Genomic DNA, 14,680 nt, shown 5'->3' with positions numbered 1-14,680 from the left:
GCTACCGGGTACAACACACTTTTGAGCGCAAGATCCGAGAGGATAAAAACTTTATTGTGCAACCTCGTTCAGCAGAATATAAAATTGCCTCTAGGAATGGCTGGAGCATTTTTGTGGCAGCGGCCACAGTACACACAGCATGAGTGGACACCAGGTGTCAGAGCAACATTTTGTGTGGACATTCCAAGAACTCTTTGAAGTCCTCGAGCCACCGTGCTCCTACTGCTCCGTCAATTACCCTGTGGTCGCAGCTCAGTGTTGCGTACATCACTCTCGAAGTGCGATATCTCCTGGAACAGACAGTGTAGTGTAAGCAGCAGACATTGAGCTTTGGGTAGCTTACATATAAGCAAAAGCCTGTTTCACCTAGAGTCACGAAATAGGGGTACAGAGTATCGCATTCGTTTTCCGCACCGGAGCCACTGTAAGGTGTCACTGATTGGGCCGATCGTGTCACCTGGTTTCTCCACCCAAAACTAGTTTTGCCGGGCCATCCTGCCGAGTAACGTAGCTACACTGGCTGGATTGGTGTCCCATCGGTGCGAACAGCATTGCCGTGCTGGACATAGGATAGCGGACATGCTTGCTGGTGTCGCCCAGTGTCATTACTTTACTCCCAATTTACTGACTCTAGTTTCACCCATTGAACCAGAGGCCTCAGGTCGGGACCCACCACTATTGCCAACAGATCTGCTCTCAACTGGTCCAGACTGACCCAGTAGAACTATCTATATACTAGTTTATTTACATATATTATTATTGCAATTGATGTATATATAATTATATTATAAGGAGTTGAAATAAACGAATGCGGTTGACCACGAAAAATAAAGGTATTCAATAAGGATCAGAAGTGAAGACAGTGCTTCCACAGGACAAGGAATAAAAGGGAACTTTATTAAAAACTAAGGGGGGGTATTATGGTGACACAAGACAATTCCAAAGAATGAGAGGGGAATATGTCATTCCCCTCTCATTCTTTGGAATTGTCTTACGTCACCATAATATCCCCTTCCTGTTGAAGACAGCGCCGCTGTCAAAACGTCGAATACCCCCTCTTAGTTTTTAATAAAGTTCCCCTTTTATTCCTTGTCCTGTAGAAGCACTGTCTCCACTTCTGATCCTTATTGAATACCTTTATTTTTCGTGGTCAACTGCATTTGTTTATTTTTATATATAATTATATTATAATATACAGGTTATTTGCTCTAACGTGACCAGAAATTAGATTTAAAGCGAGCGATACAAGAAAAGCAAGTGGTATTTCTCTGCTACTTGAGTAAGAAACAGGTACTGCTTCACTAGTATAGCACCTGTTTCTTAGTCAAGTAGCTGAAAAGTAGCACTCGTTTCTCTCGCTCGCTTTAAATCACATTTCTGGACACGTTAGAGCAAGCACCCTCTATATATTATTATAAATATTAGTGGCAAGACGTGCTTGATTTTTCGTACTCATCTCACTTCGAACCTGAATGGTTTTTGGGATTTACCATCCCCTGAGCAGTAGAAATAGTACAGGAGAAAAATTCACTGCTGTGCCTGATATTTCATGATTTCTTACTGCTTTTACCATTCGCCATTCCCGACATGTGCATATGCATTAGCATAAGCATAGCACTAGCAAGCATTAGCAGCTTAAGCATAAGCATTCCATAAGCGCACTACACATGCACACAACGAACACACTTCACACACGTTGCAAGAAGTGCAAGACTTTAGTCTTTCCTCAATACTCTGGTGCGCAATATAATCTGTGCACGATGTAATCAACTGTATCTATTAAAGTGTCGGAGCTCCTTCAAAGTTTCCTTTCGTCATGGCACGTTCAGCCGTGTAAGTGTCAGCAGTACCAGTTGAGTCAGGCATTGTTGTCACAACTGATCGGGATGAGTCGATTGAAAAATCCGTATGTAATTCTGTAATATGTATATGAAATAATTTGTGAAAAAAAAAAAAACACTATTCTGGGGGAAACAGGTGGTCCTGCGATGACATGGCCACTTCCACAAAATTTTGTAGCTTTGCGGAAAGCTAGGCGCTCCAATTCGAATATACAGGCTGTTTTTTGCAGATGCATTATACAGCCAGGCGGGCATTCTCTTGAAGAGAACATGACGTGTGTGCTGCTTTTAAAGATTTTTTAGATGAATCTCTAGAGCATAAAGAGCACCCCAGAGATACAGATATATCCAAATAATGAGTTTTATAATACAAATACTCAAAAGTATGAAATCGTATTGCTATTACTGCCCACTTCTCAGTCACAGTTGTGTACTCTGCGCTGATTCTGAACACAGGTGTTCGCTCACTCAACTTCACTGCTCATTTTAGAACATCAAAACAGGGTAGGCAACTCCTACGTACCCGGATTGGTCCTTACTGTCGGGAACGAGCATCTCTTCGGGACATCCGGCAGCCAATATGCAAGCCTGAAATTGGGTGGAGCATGCTGCAGAAATCTGTTGCATGCTCGTGTGTGGAGCAGGAAACTTACCTGTGGAGGGATGATAATTGCCGAAAAATTTCTCACCCCAAACATTCCTAGATAGGACACTGTTATTGTGGCACCCTGTATTAATGTGGAGAATAGTGTTGTGTGAGAATCCCAAAATAACAAGTGAGCGAATACAGGCACTGCGGATCGCAAAGCACTGCGTATTCAGCGTAGCTGCTTTGCATTTCAGTTTCGAGTGGAATGTGAGACAAGCTCGTGTTTCATTTTCCACAGATTTTACTGTATTTTTGATCGCCTGTAATAACACTTTTTTTTTCTTTTTTCAAAACACGCAACACCTGAAAGCACAATGGTCTAGATAAGTAGGAAGAAATGCATTGTAATATAGTACCTGTAAATCCTGTGGTTGTAACTTGTTTTCTTGAGCTTTCGTTACCAGTGCCTGATAGTCCTGACTGATGGTTGACAGACCCTGTGAAGTTTCAACGATATTAATTCAGCGAAAGTGGTTATTGTGCTAACCCCAATGTGGATCAGGTCACCGCACCACTGTTTATACTTAGAGTCACTAAATAGGGGTGCAGAGTATCGCATTCGTTTTTCGCGCCGGAGCTGCCGTTCGGTGCCCGCGATTGGGCCGATTGAGTCACGTGGTTTCTCCTTCCAAGAACACGCCGTCCATGTTGAATTCCCTCCACCCAAAACTGGTTTCCTGGGTTGCGAGCTGTTCTCCGGCGGAGAAGGGGGAGATTGGCATCCCGTTGCTAGGCAACGCAGCTGCGCTGGACCCAAGGTGGCGGGCTCAGTGTCACTAGTATCTGCTCCCTATTTAGTAACCCTATTTATACTGAAAGGGACTGTCATTTGCGGAATCGCACGGTTGGAACGTGCGTGTTCATATTTTTGGGTGTTATAAGAACCATTGCGATGGACATACTTTTTTGTGAGCACCAAATATGGTTGGTATGACTATGCCTTGAGGGGTGTCCACTGTAGTCCCAATGTCAACAGACTCGAACCTAAGGGATTAGGGAAATGCAGACCTCAGTACTCTGTGACTCTGAAATGATGCCAAACCTCGCCAAACTTTGGCATGGCGGTGACGTTGAAAACCGATAGGTTCTATTATGACATTGAAAGGCAGTGCCTCAGTGTTCTGAATACACACTCAAGTATGGTAAGCATCTGGTTCGGAGAGTTGGAAGCCTTACGGGGCACTTACTGCCTGATGAAATCTCCTTGGAACGAAGAATTTGCTGCAGGGTACTTCTTGCAAGCGAGAGCCGCAGCCTTGATGACAAAATCATTCACTGACAGTTGTACCTTGTCGCGTTTCAGTGTCTCGTTCAGCTCATCACGCAGCCTGTGCAATAAAGCTGCTTTGTGGCGGCATACCATTATCACACACACCCAAACCAGCTTACCGCATAACAGTGTCCATCGTCACGTCCACCGTGAGGTAGTAATGTGGAATTGTCTGCTTAGACATAACTGCCATTTGTCCCCGTGCCTGCAAATGTATTAATGTAACAGCACACGTTTGAGCTATGGAATACATGTATCCGTTTATCGAGTTAGTCATAACAAAACTGAGAAATCATAACTATTTGTATGGATTATCAAGTGGATTATGATATGGTCAACTGCCCTCTTCTGCCGCCTTTGTACTCTTGTTGAGTTCAGTAGTTCTTAACTCTCTCAGTTGTTCTTACGGGGATCGTAGTACGAGGACGGGAGAGCTTCCACCCCAGCTTGTTACAATTTTTAAAAGGAATACTTCACTCCGTAACGAAACCGAAAAAGAAGCGTGCTGGACATGTGCAATAGAAAATGAGCAACTCCCCGTCAATCCCTTTCGCTCGAAAGTGACAGATTTTTCGAGTTTTCTGTATCGTCCCGTGGATATCGGCAGCGTGGCCGAGCGCTGAGGGAGGAGCATATTAGGGGAGGGGGCGGTCGGCTCACGTGACGTTTCGTGACGTCGCTTCAGGGCTGGCGATAGGAGGCCGCATGCCAATGCTAGGGAAACGAACTGCCCCTTTGACGTCACACTGTTCTCAGACAGACGTCGTGCGCGCATCCTCCTGTGCGGGAAAGCCTACTTTCGTGGACCTCCTTGCTTTCAGATGCCTACAATAATTCGTAACGCTCGAGCTGTTCCAAACTAATGCGCGGGCCTGATAAAGTTAGAAATACACTACCGTCTGCAACAGAAATCAACGAATCGATGCTTGGAGAGCGAACTACCCCTCTAAGGGTGTCCTGTCCTGGCTGCCCTCCTGTCCTCTATGGATGGTTTATGTAATAATGCCGGGGGATTCAAAATCAAGTACAGTCCAGCATGGGCGTTCCCGGGACTTTTTTTTTTCAAAGGGGGCAAAGAGCTTCCAGGTGGGGGGTGGGGCAAGGAGTGCAAGCCTCTCCCCCTCTTTTCCTGGAGATGAGCCCAGCAAACTGTACGGGTGTTCATAGGTTCATATTACGACATCTGAGAATAATCATTACGACGTATGACTAAAGAGGGCAGTATTTTCACAAGTGACCTTGGAGCTCGCGGTACGCCCATGCAAGTCCAGGTAAAATGGCTCTAATATGTACCCCTCCTTAGTAAAATATTAGTATCTACCTCCCCAACAAACAACTCTCTCTCTCTCTCTATGCAAGACAGCCTGGAGGCTACTAGACACCATGTCCCAAGTAGATCCTCTAGCTAACTCTACTGAAATGTCTACACACTAGGTGACTATGAAAAGGCTGTTCTAACCTGTTGCAAGTTCGAGAGGGGTATGTCCAGGTATTCAGCAGTTGAGGAAGGTAAGGGAGCAATGGTGGCAGTAGCCCTGGGAAGTGCACTGACTGTATCCAAGTCCTTTGCAAGGATACGGCCGCCGGGTCCACTGCCAGCTGGAACTTGCTACAAGTAGAACAGCCGTCTTTTACAAGGAGCAGTATTAAATAAAAATCATGGTTTTGTTGTGAGAGCACTCTGGTTTAATTCTTGAAAGAGGTTTTAAGTTTCGTGATTTCCAAATAACTCAGGTTCTCCTTTGGTATATCGCTAGGTTCTCTCTCTGAAGAGTAAAGGCAGACAAGTCAGACGCATGTGCCCAGTGTGATACTCACAGCCAGGTCGATTCCCTTTATAGCAGCAAGATGCTTAGCCATAGGTGAAGCAAGCACATGCCCTCCAGCCCTTGCTGGAGTAGCAGGTGATGCTGCGGGTGCTGATAGTGTAGGCCTTGGAGGGGCTGTTGAGGGCTGGGGGGATACTGCCGTCGTAGGGGTAGGAGGAGGAGCTGCTGCTGCTCCATCATCTTTGAAGTCCTTAAAGGCTGCCACGTCATTGGGGTCATAGACTAGGATGCAGATAAGCTAAAAAGAGGTTAGAGGTAGCTGGTGAGAACAGGACGCTGCCATCCCGTTGTCCTCGGGAGCCGTGCATTCGTAGGCCAATGTCTATAGCACCGCTTGGACGTCATCACTGTGCCTAGTATTGCATTAATAAAATCATCCCTTACTTTCCCTAAAGGTACATCTTTGGTTCCAGCAGGTACAAGGATCTTTGCCAAGTATCCTTCCTCTGGTGTCTCGAATCCCATTGCGGCCTTATCTGTCTCGATCTCACAGAGAAGGTCGCCTTCGCCCAACTTGTCCCCTTCCTTCTTGCTCCAGTTCTTGATGGTTCCCGTCTCCATCGTTGGCGATAGCGTTGGCAGGCCTACCCTCAGATGACGGGGAAGCGTCCGCGGCGGTCCTGCTGCACCCGCAGCTGCAGGAGGAGCCGGAGCTGCTGCAGCAGTAGCTGGTTTTGGAGCTGAGGAAGCACTGTCGTCCTTAAAGTCTTTGAAAGCCGCTACGCTTTGTTGATCAGGGACCATGATGCAGATGAGCTGAAAGAAATCGTGTGCCTGTTGTGGTACGTTTACGGTTCTGCATACTTGTCCACAAGCCAGGAGCACTGTACACAAAAAGAATACAATGAATGAAATGAATGAAAGTAAAAGCTTTTGGGATGGAGTCCGCTCAAATGCTTCAGTGGCAACTTTCTCAAGTAACGCTCTGGAACTTGCTTGTTTTACTGGCATATTGTGACACGTCACCTTGGAGACAGTGATGATATTTAGCCCTAGGACTTACTTGCCCAAGTGGAATATCTTTCGTTCCCGCTGGTACAATAATCTTCGCCAGATAGCCCTCTTCCGGTGTTTCGAACCCCATCGTAGCTTTGTCCGTCTCGATTTCACAAAGAACATCACCTTCGCCAAGCTTATCCCCTTCTTTCTTGCTCCATGAAACTATGTTGCCCTTTTCCATGGTCGGCGAGAGCGTCGGCATTAGCACCCTCTGATGCGGGGGAAGGTCTGGACACGATAAGAGATTTTACGATACTCATACTCATAGACGAAGACGAGTCAGCAAACCTCGCGTACCTACCTGCATACCACCTCCGACATAAAAGAAGGCTGCCAGGTGGTCTTGACCGCAACAAATTAATGAGTGAGAAGCGTTTTTGATGGAACAGACGACTGCAAAGTGAATGCTTCGTCACCAATAATCGTCCGCCCTGGTAGGTACACAGAAGCCAACTTACCAAGGGAGGGTTTGCTCTACGGTCCTTGATGCACAGCACCTCGAGTACCGTGTCGGAACAGTGACCCGCCGATGTAAAACTCGTAGTTCGCTCCATGCCAGGGCAGGAACACGGAACATGGCGCAATTTTTATCTATGCCGTTAATGTGTGCCTTTCACCGACGGCCGAGCGGACTCTACTGCCCCAGACATTCAGTACGAGGCTTAACTAGCTCCAGCAGCTGGCGTTGGCCCTTTTGCTCACTTTACCAACCGACATGTAGAAGACGAAGGTAAATTTCTGCTAGAAGACTGCTGCCACTGCTCCGAGGACGAAGAAAAAGATATCTCCGTGTTTCACGGCCACTATTATGTGAGGAAGAAGAAAAAAAGAACAATCCGCGCTTTCCTTCACGTATTTGCAGGAATATTCTAGTCCTATTTATATTTCGCTGTCATCAAAGTGTCGCCGAAAGAGGACGTCCAGCTCCTGGGAACCATGACTGCTGACATCCGCGGGCCCCTTACGTTCGAGACAGGACCTCCACAAGACCGCCCAATCCAAAGTCATCACGACAAGTTTAAGAGGGTCCGTGACTTGGTAAGATCCGCCATCAATTCACACCAGCGGTTTAATGTGATTTAAGTCGCTGTGTGTGGTAGTGTATGGTATTGGTGGTGCTAAAATCTAGCTAGAGTTCAGCCTTAAGCACTCCATACAGAGACTGACCAGTACTATCTCCAAGACACCAGCCGGAATATTTTCCGTTGTACTATAAACTTTGGGTACTATTCCTTTGGGTATGTTGTTATTGTATACCCATACTAAAACGCTAAGAAAGAACAGAAATACGGTGTCTCGCTTGTCTGTGTTTCCGTTTTTAGCGCTTTTATGCGACTTTTCTTTTCTAATCTAACGAAGAGCAGCGCTCATTTGATGTCGTTGCTTCCGTCGCATGCACATTATTCTCTTCCCATGCTCTGATGACGCGCTCCTTTTCAGCTTTACTCCAGCTGTGCAAGTGTGGAGGAAAGCGACGCACATAAACGGGCCATACGAAGAAGAGTAATCATGGCTATAACCGGAGTCTGCCTCGTCGCTGCTCTTACCGCCTTCGTCGTTTCCATGATGATAAGGAGCGGTCTGTTCATGGTCGGGCAGTTCAGGACTGGCTTATGCGATACCACGAGCTGCACCAGCTTCGCCCTCACCGTCGGGCAGCAGCTCAACTCGAACATCAATCCTTGCGATGACTTCGCGGCTTTTGTATGCTCCGATTGGAAACCAGTGCACCCGGGTTCGAAGAGCACAGTGGACGATGCGCGCTACGAGTGGTCGAAGCGCGTCGTCAGAATCCTTCGGAACCGGGAGAGTTCCGTAGTAGTCAAAGCAAATGCAATGTATGAAGCCTGTATCAGAGAAGACAATGACGAGGAATCTCTCATACTCTTTCGAGAATTCATGGCTGACCGTGGCATGACTTGGTCGCTAGCGTTTCCTAAGCAACTGCATCCTTTCGACCTCCTGATTGACTTGGCTGCGAACTGGCAGGTGAAACTTTGGTTCGAAATATCGGTAACGCCTCGCACGAGTTCGACACCCAGAAGGATTATCGTGGCGGAAAACATAGACGTTGTATTATTTCACGACGGCCTAAGAAACGTTGAGGCTTCAGGGAAGTACCAGGAATACGTCGAAGGAGTCTTGCACGGCCTTGGTCTGAATGTGTCCAGGATGTCTGTAAGTCGCATCCGTTTGGTCGAAATTGACATCTTGACATCTCTGAAGCGTGCCATCGAGTCTGACTTGCGACACGCGGTAGTCACTCGGCTTGAAGACATTGGCCAGCTGACACCGGCGATACCTTCGCAGTTGTGGCTTTCTAGTCTCAACGAGCATCTAGAACCGAAGATACTATTTGAGTTTCGCGATGAAGTCGGTGCTCCGAACAATGTCTTATTGAAGATGATTTCGTCTTTTTTCACAAAATACACGAGGGAAGAACTTCTTGCCCATATTAGCTGGCTGTTCGTACAAAATTACCTCCCGTTAGTGAAAAGTTCCATGAGACGAAGTAAAAACCCAGAAGATGGTCAGCTTTTCAACGACCCTAGTTTCTGTCTTTCGACAGTCTTACGCGTTCACAAAACGCCCGTGGCATCCGGTTACGTTCAGCAAATGTTTAACCGGAGAGATCAAGATGATGTTGACAAGCTCGTGCGCACCATCGCCAATGTATCAACAAATCTTGTGCACCGAATGTTCCGCACCGACGCTGTCACACTGGGAAGCCTATCTGAGAAGTTATCCGCCTTAGAATCTTCCATTTGGCCATCACAGAAATACACTACAATTGAAGCCTATGACAGGTTTCCTTCCGAAGAGAAGTTCTTCATAGCATTCTGGATCAAGTCGCATGTGGCTTACAAAGCCCTCCGCAACGACCTTCGAAAGATCGAAAGAAAGGACCTTTTAAATCCTTTATCCTCGGACACCGGGGAATACGACTACATCACGAACACTGTTAGGATTGGTTTGAACGCTTTGCTGGAACCTTTGTTCTATCACGACGGCATTGCGCCACTGAATTTTGGCGGCGTGGGCGCCATTATTGCGAGGCAGGTCGTCAAAGCGTTCGACGAACATGGTATCCATCTAAATGCCAGCGGGTACGCTATGTCCTGGTGGTCCAAGAAGAGCTCTAAGCAGTTCTGGTCGGAGGTACGGTGCGACAAGCATCTTTTCTACGAACTTATTGCAATGCAGTCAGCGTTCGAATCTATGAGGGCAGAATTACGAAGACCCGAGTCTGGTTCGTGGTACAGCGGTGTGAAGCGTATGGAGCAGTACACTCCCGAGCAGCTGTTCTTTATCGCGTACTGTTATTCGTTGTGTGGAAATACTTCTCCCAAGAATGTGACGCCGGCGTGCAATTTAGTTCTGAAGGAGTTCTCGCCTTTCTCGAAGGCCTTCAATTGTTCACCGCACTCGAAAATGAACCTGAAGGACACCTGTGGAGTTAGCTCTGCGTGATCCATCTCGTGATTCTTCCAACACGTGTTGTAGAGACGCATTACGAATTGTATGGTTATGTATTATTTTGCAGACATGTATTCTCGCGACGAAGCTTTATCCGTTTTTGAAGACTCTTAAAATACATTTGACAAATACAGTGTGTGAAACTCGTATCATCGAGCATGGCTATTTCGTCGAGGATCACCAGGATCTTTGGACAACAAAACGAATGTGAAGACATTTTATGGAAAATAAAAGTCGACCGCGTCATGGACGAATTTCATACTTTCATACAATCTAGAGGGCAAACTGGGATGTATGCACAGTCGTGTATGGGTTGTCGATGCGTCATAGTTCATTGACGGCGCTGCGACACCACCGTCCTAACTGCTATGTCGCCTAGGCTGTCAGAGCTGCCTTATAGGGGTGACAGTCATAATTATCGTATGGTAATTATAGCTTCCAACATCACTGGTAACATTGTGCACGTATAGTTCCAAGTATAGGAACCATATGGCACCAAATGGTCCCAGCGCCACTGTAGCGTGCACGCGATCTTGCTGGTGCTGGCTTGCCTGGTACGAACGTGCTCAGGTGCTACAGAAAGGTGAACATAAGTATGGTCCTTGACAGAATGGTCCGTGGCCAATTGCTCCACGGCTCGTTCCAAGAAGACGACAGGGCGTCTACCAACCTGGAGAACAGGGAATTGTCAGGGAACTTTGAAGCGACTGGAAAAGTCAGAGGATCGTCAGGGAACTTGCCAAAAAAGCTGCTGAAGTCAAGGAAAATCGCCGACAAGTACTGCGGCGATGCGCAGCGAATCGCGAGTGCTGGTCTGTGGTTGAGCGGTCAAGCCACAGCAACGTTGCCGCGATTATAGCAATTCGCCAATACGACAAGCTCAGAGGCAGAAAAGTAGGGCACCCTCAGTATAATACTCAATAAATGATCTGTTTTATGAGGCATCCATACCAATCAAAATGTAGCGGCAGGCACCAAGTTCCCTTTTGTTTTGGCCAGGGAATTCGCTTGAAGTATAGACAGTGAAAATCTGGAAAAGTCAGGGAATTTGAAGGCCGCAATTTGGTAGGCACCCTGGAAGAGCATCACGGACTAGATCACCATAGCCATGAGCACGCGCTGCTTTCTCGCGCGACACAAAATTCGGTCTAAATTTATTGAGCTTAGCCTGAGGTGAATCGCTCTATTGTCTCTCTGTAATATATCAATCGCATTACTCTTAATATTTTCGGTCCAACAATGACCAAACGGACTACCAAGAAGGTAAGCGCCAAATATATTACGTCTACTCTCGTTTCGTAATGCGCGTTTGAAGAAGGATACACTACGCTGCACCTGTTACGCTGCACTGAAGCCACAAAGTAACCACTGTTTCTTCTTTCAGGCCAAGAAGCAGGACCGCAAGTCACCACGTGAAACAGACAGTCAATTTGTATTCCGGGTTCGTGCAACGGAAACTTACAGTGTCAGCGACAACATTTCGCAGACTCCCTTAAGGCCGCAACGAGATGGCACCAGATGTGATGCGGACCACAGTGAGATTAACGAGGGACGCGAAAGCGATAGTCGTAGAACCGCATTCGCTTGCTTGCCAGATGTCACGGTGGAAGCCCCGAAACGTTCCGTGTCGGTTAGTGTCTTGCCAGCGCAAGTCGAAGTACTGGTCAACAGGCCCTTGCAGCATGTGGCAAAGAGCAAAGGTCTCGTTCCGGATGAACCCCACCGAAAGAGACGGAGAATTGACACCGCATGTAGGGCGAAAACGACCCAGACGTCACAAGATGAAAACAGTGTAGAAGACGACGAAACACTTAACGATGACAGCGAGGCATTTGAGACGTTTGAGGAATCGAACGCGCGGGACGAAGTGGATGAAAAGGAGAAAAGATGTGTGAAGTCTGCTGCAACATCCAAATGGGGATCGGCTGTCAAGAAACAGTACGAACAGGTTGTGGCCGAACTAGAGGGAAGAAATGGTGGAGTCAAAATGAATTCGGTATCCGATCGGAAGAAAGCTGACCGTGAAGCGGAGGAAGATGACGAGGGAAGGGAGGATTTTGAAACGGGCGAGCCGCCCGTCAGAAAGGGCGCTGCTGTTGAAGCGAGCAACGCAACCGGAGTCATTGAAACGGGGAGACGATGTGCATGCGGTGCGGAAACGCTCACACGAAGTTCAAGACAGAAACAAGCGACTGCCGGCGAGTTGGAGCGTGATAATATCGACGAAGACAACACGTGGAACGTAGAGTCGGAATTAAAGTCGAAAGGACGTTACGAACGTCAATTCAACGAGGATACAAGAGAACAAGACAGGAAGACAGCAACGGCAACCTCCATCTTTAGAAGATCTCAATACCTTCGTCGTCTCGACCCCGATGGTCTCCCGGGCGAGGACCCAGGTACGACACTTCAGCAACCAGGCAGTATAATACGGATTGCTCTTGAGGCTAATTCAATGGTGCACGAACCAGCGCAGAGCAAGGCTCCCGATCGCCTTACAGAACTAACCAATGCTATAGCCGTCGAGGTCTTCAACAACCTTAAAAAGGACACGTTCTGCATTTCTTCTTACGGCATTTCTTTCGTCATTGGAATATTGGAAGTGAATGGCAGCAAAGCGAGTCTTAAGGAGGTACTCAAATACGGTGGCTTCGGTAAAGACGGTGTTCCGGACTGCTGCACCGAAGTGGTGTCCACATTGAGACGCAGAGGATCCCGGCCACAAGAGGTCGCTGTGAAGTCCGGACTTTACGTTCGAGATGCAGTGAGGTACGCAGGACTTCGATCTCCTACGCGACCATCATTACAGCATGTACTTACGGCAGAGTTCAAGACGGCTGACAGCAGCACGGCATCGTGGAACGGTGTATTGTTCAATACGGCAACTTTTTTCACCAGCTGGAAGTTTCCATTCAGCAAGCAGGCCACATACAAGGGCATTTTTCACGACCAAAGTGGACAAAAGGTATGTTATGAATGAAGCATCCGAAACTTGTCGACGGGTTCATCGGTGAACCCTTGAAAGTCACCACTGCATTCTGTCGCAAAATTTACTGAGCCACAGTTTACAGGTTCTCTACAGAGCCTGCATGGTACGGATCAGTAGCAAAGATGCAGGTGTGTTTTCCCTCTTAACCGAGACCCTCGCCACATTAATACGGTAACGTTCGCCACGTACTCGTTGCCCTTCAGCCTAGGAACGTACACTCAGGTCGTTGTCTCAGTATGATTAACACGAACTTGTATAGTAAATCGAAAGATTACGAAAAACGAAATCGAGAAATGGTTCTAAGTCGGCAGCCATATTGGTAGTATGAATCGAGCCATAGAAGCGAGCCAAACAGAAAAAAAAAAAAAAAAAAACTTTTATAATTAGCAACGCTGCGTTATCCCTTTTCTTCCAGGTTTCTGCAACATTCATGCGAAGGACAACAGTCCTTCCTTACGCATTAGCTTCAGACTTGAACGCTGACGTCGTGGCTCTTCCGTACCAAGACACAGACGTGGCCATGGTCCTCCTTATATGGAGATCGACTCCAGCCCCCATAACTACTGGGATCCTGTACGACACCCTAAAGTCGCTGCACCCCGCGCTAGTGACACTTCATCTGCCCAAGTTTAAGATGATCAGTTTGACAGAGCTCGACGGCCATATCCAGAGTTGCTGGAACGACCTCCTCAACTGCGGCCTGAGTAATGTTCCGGCGCTCTTTCGATCGGTGCATCAACGCACGTTGGTATCTGTGTCGGAGGGCCAAGAACCTTCTGTGCTCGTGGAGAGCACAAAGGGCTCATACAAGAACGTTACGCTTCACGTTAACCGTCCTTTCGCTTTCATTGTCTATCAGCGTGCCCCTACCTCATTCCTCTACATGGGAAAGGTGTCCGACGGTAGTGTACTAACGGCTGCATGAAATAGGCATTCAGTGGCGATACTGCGCGAGAGGAACGATTTTGCGATTTGATGCGCTTCGCCTGCATCGATTAATACGACTTATTATAGTGACGTTTTTTAATTCTTTGCGATGCGGAAATATATTTTCGATTCAACTACGTGCTATCCTGGAGCTCCTGTGCTTCACTTATTGTGTGTGCGAGCAACCCACGTTTATTGCCGTGAACTGTTTTATTTTCGTCTCAGTTGACCTTTCATTCTTTAGTCCTTGATGTGCCCAGTCTAGGAAAACACTTGGTGCTTGTGGTAAAAGAGAAGTCGAGCGGAAGAGCCCATTTCCTTTTGCTTGGTGGTGTGACAGTTCATCTTCAGACCATATAGTAATTGGAAGTAGGTTTGCATTTGTCACCAGACGTGTGTCATATTCCCTTCATAGTTTGTATGCCGAGTTATATACAGAGAATCGCGGAAATGTATACATCATGGTTCCACACGAAACTGCACGCTGCCAGAGCAACACGTCGCTGTGGCTGCAACGTGAGGTCCGGATCTGTCTGCGGAAGCGGTCATCTGTGTTCGTCCCGTTGACTGCTGCGATACGCTTTAGTGTAAGTTCCTACTGACGGTTCAGACAAGCGTTTTCCTAATTGCAAAAGTCTATACCGAGAAGGTCAGGAGGAACGGTCCACAAGGTGATTTCAGGCGGTGCCAACTTCGTAG

The 14,680-nt window shown here is 47.3% G+C and overlaps 3 protein-coding genes across 5 annotated transcripts; 2 read left to right on the top strand and 1 right to left on the bottom strand.

Annotated features, from left to right (window-relative positions):
- Positions 1-33: 33 nt before the first annotated feature.
- On the bottom strand, positions 34-7,343 carry LOC135388101 (dihydrolipoyllysine-residue acetyltransferase component of pyruvate dehydrogenase complex, mitochondrial-like). 2 transcript variants are annotated; one of them, XM_064617422.1, is made up of 13 exons: positions 7,047-7,342; positions 6,890-6,981; positions 6,593-6,816; positions 5,974-6,345; positions 5,579-5,827; positions 5,220-5,369; positions 3,880-3,965; positions 3,678-3,818; positions 3,393-3,474; positions 2,847-2,927; positions 2,495-2,569; positions 2,365-2,429; positions 34-290 (listed from the first exon to the last, which is right to left on the bottom strand). In XM_064617422.1, exons 1-13 carry the CDS (start codon positions 7,163-7,165, stop codon positions 158-160), a joined length of 1,869 nt encoding a protein of 622 aa, XP_064473492.1. In that variant the 5' UTR covers positions 7,166-7,342; the 3' UTR covers positions 34-157. The 2 variants fall into 2 exon arrangements, with proteins under 2 accessions (XP_064473492.1, XP_064473493.1); XM_064617423.1 differs by lacking the exon at positions 5,220-5,369 and having other exon boundaries at positions 7,047-7,343.
- Positions 7,344-7,368: 25 nt separating this feature from the next.
- LOC135388100 (neprilysin-2-like) lies at positions 7,369-10,311 on the top strand. Its single transcript, XM_064617421.1, has 2 exons — positions 7,369-7,626; positions 8,029-10,311. Exons 1-2 carry the CDS (start codon positions 7,525-7,527, stop codon positions 10,057-10,059), a joined length of 2,133 nt encoding a protein of 710 aa, XP_064473491.1. The 5' UTR covers positions 7,369-7,524; the 3' UTR covers positions 10,060-10,311.
- Positions 10,312-11,159: 848 nt separating this feature from the next.
- LOC135389923 (uncharacterized) lies at positions 11,160-14,125 on the top strand. 2 transcript variants are annotated; one of them, XM_064619974.1, is made up of 4 exons: positions 11,160-11,328; positions 11,450-13,030; positions 13,137-13,182; positions 13,470-13,623. In XM_064619974.1, exons 1-4 carry the CDS (start codon positions 11,305-11,307, stop codon positions 13,535-13,537), a joined length of 1,719 nt encoding a protein of 572 aa, XP_064476044.1. In that variant the 5' UTR covers positions 11,160-11,304; the 3' UTR covers positions 13,538-13,623. The 2 variants fall into 2 exon arrangements, with proteins under 2 accessions (XP_064476044.1, XP_064476043.1); XM_064619973.1 differs by lacking the exon at positions 13,137-13,182 and having other exon boundaries at positions 13,470-14,125.
- The last annotated feature ends 555 nt before the right edge of the window (positions 14,126-14,680 follow it).

Source organism: Ornithodoros turicata, chromosome 3 (assembly GCF_037126465.1).
Source record: "Ornithodoros turicata isolate Travis chromosome 3, ASM3712646v1, whole genome shotgun sequence".
Lineage (NCBI taxonomy): Eukaryota > Metazoa > Arthropoda > Arachnida > Ixodida > Argasidae > Ornithodoros > Ornithodoros turicata.
Note: the sequence above shows the minus strand (reverse complement) of the source record. Positions and strands in the feature narration are given on the sequence as shown.

Excerpts from the sequence above, each read along its gene's own strand:
- LOC135388101 (XM_064617422.1), bottom strand. The coding sequence starts at position 7,165 with ATGTTCCGTGTTCCTGCCCTGGCATGGAGCGAACTACGAGTTTTACAT. Across the intron at positions 6,817-6,889 it reads ATGTCGGAGGTGGTATGCAG|ACCTTCCCCCGCATCAGAGG; the intron begins GTAGGTACGCGA and ends TATCGTGTCCAG. Across the intron at positions 2,430-2,494 it reads CAATTATCATCCCTCCACAG|GCTTGCATATTGGCTGCCGG; the intron begins GTAAGTTTCCTG and ends ACCCAATTTCAG.
- LOC135388100 (XM_064617421.1), top strand. The coding sequence starts at position 7,525 with ATGACTGCTGACATCCGCGGGCCCCTTACGTTCGAGACAGGACCTCCA. Across the intron at positions 7,627-8,028 it reads TTAAGAGGGTCCGTGACTTG|CTTTACTCCAGCTGTGCAAG; the intron begins GTAAGATCCGCC and ends GCTCCTTTTCAG.
- LOC135389923 (XM_064619973.1), top strand. The coding sequence starts at position 11,305 with ATGACCAAACGGACTACCAAGAAG. Across the intron at positions 11,329-11,449 it reads CCAAACGGACTACCAAGAAG|GCCAAGAAGCAGGACCGCAA; the intron begins GTAAGCGCCAAA and ends TTCTTCTTTCAG. Across the intron at positions 13,031-13,469 it reads ACGACCAAAGTGGACAAAAG|GTTTCTGCAACATTCATGCG; the intron begins GTATGTTATGAA and ends CTTTTCTTCCAG.